The 9,800-nt window shown below is 33.7% G+C and overlaps 3 protein-coding genes across 3 annotated transcripts; 1 reads left to right on the top strand and 2 right to left on the bottom strand.

Annotated features, from left to right (window-relative positions):
• Window positions 1-202: 202 nt before the first annotated feature.
• LOC111678536 (beta-1,4-galactosyltransferase 1) lies at window positions 203-1,626 on the bottom strand. The gene is made up of 5 exons (XM_046955637.1): window positions 1,430-1,626; window positions 1,229-1,372; window positions 892-1,160; window positions 406-829; window positions 203-335 (listed from the first exon to the last, which is right to left on the bottom strand). The coding sequence occupies exons 1-5, from the start codon at window positions 1,477-1,479 to the stop codon at window positions 209-211; spliced, it is 1,014 nt and encodes a 337-aa protein (XP_046811593.1). The 5' UTR covers window positions 1,480-1,626; the 3' UTR covers window positions 203-208.
• Window positions 1,627-2,080: 454 nt separating this feature from the next.
• On the bottom strand, window positions 2,081-4,316 carry LOC111678535 (dnaJ homolog subfamily C member 11). Its single transcript, XM_023439916.2, has 4 exons — window positions 4,096-4,316; window positions 2,993-3,984; window positions 2,504-2,927; window positions 2,081-2,438 (listed from the first exon to the last, which is right to left on the bottom strand). Exons 1-4 carry the CDS (start codon window positions 4,165-4,167, stop codon window positions 2,310-2,312), a joined length of 1,617 nt encoding a protein of 538 aa, XP_023295684.2. The 5' UTR covers window positions 4,168-4,316; the 3' UTR covers window positions 2,081-2,309.
• Window positions 4,317-4,624: 308 nt separating this feature from the next.
• Window positions 4,625-9,710, top strand: LOC111678546 (heat shock 70 kDa protein cognate 5). Its single transcript, XM_023439933.2, has 6 exons — window positions 4,625-4,863; window positions 5,029-5,075; window positions 7,052-7,630; window positions 7,702-8,806; window positions 8,867-9,007; window positions 9,081-9,710. The coding sequence occupies exons 1-6, from the start codon at window positions 4,771-4,773 to the stop codon at window positions 9,156-9,158; spliced, it is 2,043 nt and encodes a 680-aa protein (XP_023295701.1). The 5' UTR covers window positions 4,625-4,770; the 3' UTR covers window positions 9,159-9,710.
• Window positions 9,711-9,800: the final 90 nt, after the last annotated feature.

The following is a 9,800-nucleotide window of genomic DNA, read 5'->3' as shown; positions in this document are numbered from 1 at the left end:
AGAACTGAACTAGAACTGAACTAGAACTGAACTAGAACTGAACTAGAACTGAACTAGAACTGAACTAGAACTGAACTAAAACTTAACTAGAACAAAATTGTAACTGAAGTAGAAGTGACCTAGAACTGAACTAGAACTAAATTGAAACTGAACTAAAACTTTACTAGAACTGAAGACTTTCTCCTTTGGTCAATTTCGCCTATACTACTTACCTATTCGACATATCATCATCTTCACCACCCCAACCGAAGTATGAATTTGAAAATCCATTAACCGTTAAAAAGTGTTCCCTGGTCATAGCAGATACACCTCCAAATATTGTTCGATAAGGCAACCTTAAACGAAACATATTACATTAATACACCAAACATCCAGGATATAAATGAATAAAATATAAAATCTTACTTATAATTAAATTTATCTATGGCCACCGACATGTGTCGCGGCTGTCGCGGACAATTATACAAATTGCGATTATCCAGCGGCAACAGATCGACATCATGGAATATAAAACAGTCCCATTTATAAAGTTTCATGGCTTCCAGGAAGCCAATATTCATTAGAGCAGCCCTATTGAAAGGCTTGCCATTTGTTTGTTCGACTATGAAAATTCTATAGGCAATATGTTGTTGCATAAGAAATGGATGTATGTTGCGCAGGAAGATCGAAAGATGTGCGTAACGATCGCGAAAAGGCACCACAATAGCAACATGATGCCGGGCTATACAGTCTTTTGGTTTGAAAGCACCGCCTGGCTCCAATAGAGGACCCAATTGAGCATCGACAACATCTAGAGATTCTAAAGTAATATTAGGTACAAAGGGACTACCTTTTTGTACGAGAAGAAGAAATATTTATTATTTGTATGTTATAATTAAAAATAAAACTTACTCTCTTCAATAACAGGATCCTCACATATTGATAAAGCTGTTGCATTTTGTAATTCTTTGCTGGTATTAATCCTTATGCTGCCGTTGCTGTTTTCTAGATAATTAATATTGTTATTGTTGTTGGAAGCATTAGAATATAGTGTTGTAGCATTAGCAGAGTTTGATGTTGCAGCTAATGGCAAGGAATTGCTGTGGTTGTTGTTGCTATCTTTATTATTTATTATGGTTTGGTTTAGTACGGTGCCATTGTATTTGTAGGTTTTGCGTAACCTTTTTAAATTTGTTGCAAATTAATTTAAATTTAACATCATTTATTTAATTCAATTTCCTACACTTACCCCAATCTAGTAAATGATGATGAGACATTAGATTTATCAGCAAAATAGTCAATTAACAAATTAAGAGCCAACAGCATACAAACACCACAAAATAAATAACGTAATGCGACATACACTTTACTCGACATCCTCCAGTGCCACCACCTAAACCACCACTAACTAAATTTAATAGTTAAAGAATTTTAGGTAAATTTTAAATACTGAGTTGCAGGTGCTACGGCTGGACGACAACCACATTGAGAAGTATCCATTTAGATGTTCAATTTTTTATATCATTTAAAACAACCTAGCTATTTTTCGTATTTTTTTCTTTCTTCTTGCAATTTTACCAAATCAATATAACAGCATCATGACAGAGGTGACATTTTTTAGGCAAAATATATGATCAGCTGTGCTGGTATAAACAAAAGAGTAACCAGACCGTTATAAGTGTTATTTCTTATTTGACATTTCCTAATTGTAACACAAACAGGAAATGTAAACAAATATAAATAGTGGAATTGAAATGAAAATGGAGATATTTACTTCTACACTGTAAAAAAAACTGAAACAATACAATTTTATATATAACATATTAAGCATAAATAATTAACACAAAATTATTGCTGTTTAATTCCAATACGATTTGATTTTTTGCTTTGTACAGTAGTACCAATTTTTACTATCCAATTTTGTTAGTCGTAACAAATATTATAACAGTTAAACTTGGAAAAACATGCTGTTATTACAGCTACCGTTGAGTTGACATGAAAAGAATCAGGTCGTTCCGGTACGAAGTTCTAATTATCGGGAGAGCTTAATTGATAACCATCTAATACTTTTACCACTTTCTGTCAAAATAAAACGAGAAAATTTGTAATATTTATTTTTTAATATTACCGTCTTTATTTACATACTTTTTAAGCATTTATTTAATGAAAGACATTATTAGTCAGTGTCCTGGGAAATCAATATAATGAACATACAAAATCATTGGCCTAATATAATTTTTTTTTAGCAAAACTGAAATTTTTTAGAAGAGAAAAATTGGAAACTAATAAATTAAAACAACTACATTAATAGCTACAAAACACACATATAGTTATCGTGGCAGTCGAACAGCTTCTAAATCTTTAATAACCAATGTATTGCTAACATTGTTGTGCGTATAGTCTAGACGTAACACTTTCGATTCACCAATACAAGGATCATAGAAACCGGGCAAATCGCTCTGTAATTAAAAAATAGTTATTTGCAAAATAAAACTTGAATATACACCTATACACTTTAACCAACCTTGGATGAATTGTATAGTATTAGGACACCGTCCTTGACTAAACATTGTACTGGTATGGTGACATCTATGGAAGCGGAGGCTATAAACTCATTACCATTCTCTTCCAATTGACCATAGATTGCTTTGTTTATAATTAAACCCTTGCGTTCAGTTTCCTCTTCCACTATACGCTGATAGGTGTGCTGCATCAACTCAACGGCTGCATTTGCTTCCTGACGTCTTATAGTCATACGTTGTTCATTATTACGTTTAGTCTTTTCGATTTCAATATTTTTACGATCCGCTTGCATCGGCTCTATAATGGATTTTTTAACGAAAAACCAAACAATGACGGGTGTAACAGTTGCATAAAATACAGCTGCAGGCACAATTTCTTCGCTTAGATGTATGGGAAATATATAGGTTTGTTGGGAGCGTGTAACTCTAATTAAGGACAGATTGTTTCAATTACTTCCAATTCAATGCACAAAACTAAAAAGAAAACTTACTTGAACTTTAAAATAACTCCCGTAGGTACACCTAACGATACGGAAGCATAAACGGAACTATATTTTGATACTTTCTTCTCTGCACCATATTCGGCTAAAAATCCAAAAGTTCCCACCTTGGCGGCTACTTTTAATTTCAGCTCATTTTCCAGCATTTTGTGAGTATACGCTATGCTATAATATATATGGGGCGAGCCAATAACAAAAGATGTCGACCAAGAGTAATGCTCAGTCGTCCGATCTATTTGCGTAGTCATGCTGGATTGAGAGCCGGCATTAAATGTTAGCGAACCCATTGTATGCTTGTCTAGTTGTACAGCTAATGTAGAAAATAGTCCAGGTATAACGCCATTTTCCCGGAAATTCATTTGGGCTCCGGCATTTAAAGTCAAGACAGAATTAAGTGTCCTGCCGCCTTTGACGGCCGTTATTAAACCATTGCCTGCACCCACATCTAGCTGCAGCCAACCCTTGTTAAGCAGACGTCTACCACAAACTACAAAACCACCGTTGCCATTGCCATTAGCCGACATTAGATTGCCGCTTAAAGTCAGGGTGTCTCTTCGTGTCAAGGGAGCTTCTATAGATTGAGAAATACTCATCGAGGATACCTCAATACGAGGCATTTCAGATTCGTCATAAGGCGAAAATATCTCCGTGGCATTAACATTAATGGTAACATTACCTCTAGGATTAGTGTTTTGGAGCAACTTTCGTTCCTCCGCCAGCTGGGCGAGCCGTTCATATTCCTCCCTAATCTCGGCAGGAGTTTTTGTACGGTGTACCAAATCCCAGCCATCGGTACGTAAACCTTTCTCACCCACTGAATCATAAATTGCTCGTTTATGGGGATCCGACAGTACTTCATATGCCTTCTTGGTGCGATTAAACATTAACTCAGCCTTTTGCTTCTTCTCCGGCTCTGTGTGTTTATCCGGATGATAAATGCGACTAAGCTTACGATAGCTGGTATTGATTTGATCAGCAGTGGCCTATAGATTAATTATCATTAATTTCTTGTAATAAGAGGTGATGAAACATGACAAAATTGTGTGGAAATTAACCACAACAACAAAACCAAATGAAAAAAAGAAAATACTTGCATCTTTGGGTAAATTTAGAAAAGTATAGTAGTTTTCCTCTAATTCATTGTCAGAACCCGGTTCTTCGGACATTTCGTTAATACACTAAATGAAGCCGGTGCAATTTATGTAAAATTGGTAATGTTTTTATTACAAAATTTTGAATTTTATACCAAGAAAGAAGAAAATAATATTTTTTTGTTCTATTTTGTTGAATAACCTCAAAGTCAGCTGCCAAAGCTGCCAGATGGACAGAAAAGTGACTTTTTTCCTTTTAATATGCATTATATATTTATTAACCATTTGGTAAATTTTTTATTAATATGTATTAATAAACAAAAAATTAAATGCTACAACTATTATCTTGAAGTTTTTAAACAGATTTTTCTTTTATTTTTATATAAAATTTTATATCTATATTAATTTCTTTGTCCGCTGTATTAGAAACAAATTGGAATGAAACTGTGTTTTATGTGTTGTGTATCTACTTTTTTTTTGAACTACCCTGTTGATGAATTTTCTTATTTGACATTTAATTTTACAACTTCTTTACAGTTCTTATTCCCTTTTGAAAAACGTGCACGACATTTGTGAAATTCGAAGAGAAATTTTCCAGACCAAAAATTTTTGATAAATTTGACAAAAATACTAAATACTTTAAATATAAATTAAATAAAAACGTAATATATTATAAAAATGTTGCGCGTTACAAAGTTTTTGCCCCGTTTGGCTGGTCAACGTCAAGCAGCCAGTTTGGTGACCGGAAAATATTCTAGCATATTCGAAAATGTAAGTGCCAAATGATAATACGTCGGTTGAAATATGTTTGCCCACAGGGCCTATTAAAATACTAAATTTTATATAATCGTTTACATATTTTCAAAACAATTGCTTTTCTTTAATTTGTTAAAAATGTCATTAACAAATTTTTATTTTATTTTTTTCTTTTTTTAGCAAACTAACATCTTGAGCAATGGACTTGCCTCCCAATTGCGTCACAAGTAAGTCTAAAGTCTTTAATCATGTTTTCCTTTCTATGCTTTTTCATAAAATCCTACTAAAATGTTTTTAATTTTTAGTAAAATTTTTGGAAATTTATTTAATTCTATGACTTATGTAATTTTAATTGTTTTTTTTTTATCCGGCCGGGGTCATGTGAGTTTTGTTAAAAAATGTTGTGTATTCCAGACATTTTTGTTAGTTAGTGCGTTCAAAGTTACGTCATTAAAAGTATTCTATTGAAAAGATGTAGAATTTCTTTGTTATTAATTTAGTTATTGAGGAGTTTCAATAGAAAACTTAATTTCTAATTTAGATTTCATCATTAAAATAGATATTTCTTTTTATCTGCAATTACTTGTAGTGGTGTATGTGTCACTCATTTACATCAAAAGTGTCTTAACTCATAATTATGTATATTTGCTAAAATTTTTCTTTAATTTTAAGTTTTTTCTTAGTTAGGGAGTGAACGAACCTATTATTCATACATGTAATAGGTATATTTTTTACTTTTCAAATTGTATGATTTCTAAAAAGTTATTTTAGCAAAAATCAAGTTAAATGCCACCAAATATTCATATAAAACAGCATTTCTCGAAAAGTACATGTTTGTTGTGTTATGACATTCTTGTAGGAAATAAGCGATATGTGTTGGTATACCTAGCTTGTATGTGTGTTTGTTTGTGTATACAAACGTATGTGCGAGTAATTTATATAGTAAAAACTATTTACTTTAAACATGTGTAGTGTTGTAGGTTATATAATAAACAAACAGCTGAAAATAACAAATCTATTTTTTTAATCCATAAAAATTGTTGCTCTTCTGATAAGAGTATGAAAATCATATTGATTTTAATTTACATGTGGACATGAACTTATGTATGTTTTCTATAGAATAAATCTTTGTTATCACTCTGCAATTGTCGCTTTAATCGAATATTTTCATTGAAAAGACGAGCTTAGTATTCTGGAATTTACTGTAAAAGCAAATATGTATGTACATAGTTATGCACCATACAACTTTAGTAGATTTTTTAACGCATACAAATATTAGTTCTATCTATACCCACTTAAAGTGTACTAAGGGCGAGTTTTTCTGATAAAGATAATCTTCATTCTTTGGTTAAACCTGGATTAATATATGTTTCGTGTTTTTCTGTTATCAGTAAAGTTACTTATTATCTTAGTTTAACTAAGTGTAATTGGCCAATTAAACTCAAGTTATAAGTCAGAAAAAACACAATTAACAAAAACAATAAAAGAGTGATATCGGAAGAACAAAAACTTAATATTTTAAGTAAATTGCATTTTTCTGAATTGTTTTGTTTTATTTATTATTGTTTAAAATGTTTATTTAACATTTTTCCAAAATTTTTCATTTTACAAAATTATTGTTTGCAAAAAACAGCTGTTCATTGTTTATGTTTTTGAGTGAAAACTTGGCATTACTAACAAAGTTAACTGAGCTTATATCTAAAACTGAATTTGTTCCGAGTTTAATCTAACAGCAAGTTAAGCCTAGTTTAACTGAGGAGTAAGAAACCCGCCCTAAATGACCTAAATCAATTTTTGCGTTGATTAAGTCATTGCATGTAGACCTAATGTGCAAAAAACCTATCAATTCATTCAAACTTAGCACACGCATTTTTAACCCAATTAATAAGATTTAAAAATGCTTTGAAGTTTTGACATGAGTTCCCTTTATATTTCTAATTAGCCCTCATAAAAATATTTTGTCAATAAGTTAATTATTATTCTACGGTTTTGTTTCAATTACCAGACATCTCTTCTAAATATCCAAATAAGATAGTGATGACCCTTAAATTGATAAATCAAACAACTCCCATACAAAGAGTCTTTAAGAGAAAACACTTTAATATATTAATTAAAGTTCAGTATAAAGTGCTATAAATCTAGTGTAAAAATATAGTTTAATGTGTCCTCTACTTCAAAATTTTACCAATTCATTTTCTTATAGATCCGGTGAAGTCAAAGGTGCCGTCATCGGTATCGATTTGGGTACTACCAACTCTTGCGTAGCCGTTATGGAAGGTAAACAAGCAAAGGTTATTGAAAATGCTGAAGGTGCTCGTACTACTCCATCTCATGTTGCCTTCACCAAGGACGGTGAACGTTTAGTTGGTATGCCAGCTAAACGTCAAGCTGTTACCAATGCTGCTAACACTTTCTATGCTACAAAACGTTTAATTGGTCGCCGTTTCGATGATCCCGAAATCAAAAAGGACATGAAGAATTTGTCTTACAAAGTTGTTAAGGCCTCAAATGGTGATGCCTGGGTTTCCTCTACCGATGGCAAAGTATACTCTCCCTCACAAATTGGTGCTTTCATTTTAATGAAAATGAAGGAAACTGCTGAAGCCTACTTGAACACACCTGTTAAGAATGCTGTTGTTACTGTACCCGCCTACTTTAACGATTCACAACGTCAAGCCACCAAGGATGCTGGTCAAATTGCTGGTCTTAATGTTTTGCGTGTAATCAACGAGCCTACCGCTGCTGCTTTGGCTTACGGCATGGATAAAACCGACGATAAAATGTAAGTTTTCTATTAGACATCGATTTTGTTGTGTTGAAAAATCTCTTAGCCGGTTCCTTTCTGTTGTTTAGTATTGCCGTTTACGATTTGGGTGGTGGTACCTTCGATATTTCCATTTTGGAAATTCAAAAGGGCGTCTTTGAAGTTAAGTCCACCAACGGTGACACCATGTTGGGTGGTGAAGATTTTGACAACCATATTGTCAACTACTTGGTCTCTGAATTCAAAAAGTCCAGCGGCATTGACATCACCAAGGATTCAATTGCCATGCAACGTCTTAAGGAAGCTGCCGAAAAAGCCAAATGCGAATTGTCTTCCTCTCAACAAACAGACATTAATTTGCCTTACTTGACCATGGATTCCGCTGGTCCCCAACACATGAACTTGAAAATGACACGCTCTAAGTTGGAAAGCTTGGTTGGCGATCTCATCAAGCGTACCATTCAACCCTGTCAAAAGGCTTTGGCCGATGCTGAGGTTAGCAAGTCCGACATTGGAGAAGTACTTTTGGTTGGTGGTATGACCCGTATGCCTAAGGTACAAGCCACCGTACAAGAATTGTTCGGTCGTCAACCTTCTCGCTCCGTCAATCCCGATGAAGCCGTAGCTGTAGGTGCCGCTGTACAAGGTGGTGTCTTGGCTGGTGATGTCACCGACGTTTTGCTTTTGGATGTCACACCTTTGTCTTTGGGTATTGAAACTTTGGGTGGTGTATTCACACGTCTCATCACTCGTAACACCACCATTCCCACCAAGAAGTCGCAAGTGTTCTCCACCGCTGCTGATGGCCAAACCCAAGTCGAAATCAAGGTTCACCAAGGCGAACGTGAAATGGCTGCTGACAACAAAATGTTGGGTTCCTTCACCTTGGTCGGTATTCCCCCAGCACCCCGTGGTGTTCCACAAATTGAAGTAGTCTTCGATATTGATGCCAACGGTATTGTCCATGTATCCGCCAAGGACAAGGGCACAGGCAAAGAACAACAAATTGTTATCCAATCTAGTGGTGGTCTTAGCAAAGATGAAATCGAAAACATGGTTAAGAAAGCCGAAGAATATGCCGCCGCCGACAAGAAGAGACGTGAACTCGTTGAATTGGTCAACCAAGGTGAATCAATTGTCCACGATACCGAAACTAAAATGGAAGAATTCAAGGCTCAATTACCTGCTGAAGAGGTAAGTTATAATCACGACCATAAAAACTAAATGCTTATACATTTATTTATAATATTTTAGTGCGAGAAATTGAAGAAGGAAATTGCTGATTTGCGTACAATGTTGGCCAACAAGGACGAAGCTGATCCCGAAGAAGTCCGCAAGGCCACCAGCACTTTGCAACAATCTTCTTTGAAACTTTTCGAAATGGCCTACAAGAAGGTACGATTAAATTAAACTTTTTCCTAATTACAGCATCAATCTCTAATTGTTTATCATTATTTATATTTTGCAGATGGCTTCTGAACGCGAAGGTAGCAGCAGTTCAGAACAAAGCTCCGAAGAGAAAAAGGAGAAAGAGGACAAGAACTAAATAATTTTAATCCTCCTCTTTTTAATTAATATTAATTTTATCTATATATAGTTATATAATTGTTTTTTGACTATAAGTTATTTCCTCACTACTCTAGGACAGGATATTTTCTTTTCGTGTAGTCATCCTCTGGCTGGTAGTATAAGGTTTTTATTGTTTATTATGCTACCTTAATCTGGGCTCCCAATTTTTCTGGCAGCCTGGACCTGTAGGTCATTTATTAATAAGGCGTAATACGTTTCAAACGTAATAAAAATCCTTAATAGATGTTTATCTTAGTTTCTAGTGTTTTTAGTAGCAGAAAGCGTATTACGTTTTAAGTTCCCCCTTTTGTATAAATGAAAACTAATTTAGAGTAGTAGGCCAAGAAAAAAAAAGAAAGAATGAAATAAGAAATATTTGTTCCCTACTCTGCCTCATAACACATTTTTAACTGTTTTTAGTTTGTAACGATGAAATGCAAAAAAGCACTTACAGGTTATTATTCAGTCGTTGTGTCAGATAAAGAGACTTGAAAAATATTTATAAAATAAAACGAAGAAAAAAGAACAACTTGATTAACTTTTATATTTTCCATTACTATTTTTAGTTAAATTCAAAATAAACCAAAAAAAAACTACTAAAAAATAATATAATATTTGT

Source organism: Lucilia cuprina, chromosome 6, assembly GCF_022045245.1.
Source record: "Lucilia cuprina isolate Lc7/37 chromosome 6, ASM2204524v1, whole genome shotgun sequence".
NCBI lineage: Eukaryota > Metazoa > Arthropoda > Insecta > Diptera > Calliphoridae > Lucilia > Lucilia cuprina.
The sequence above is the reverse complement of the archived record's forward strand: the minus strand, read 5'-3'. Positions and strand labels throughout refer to the sequence as shown.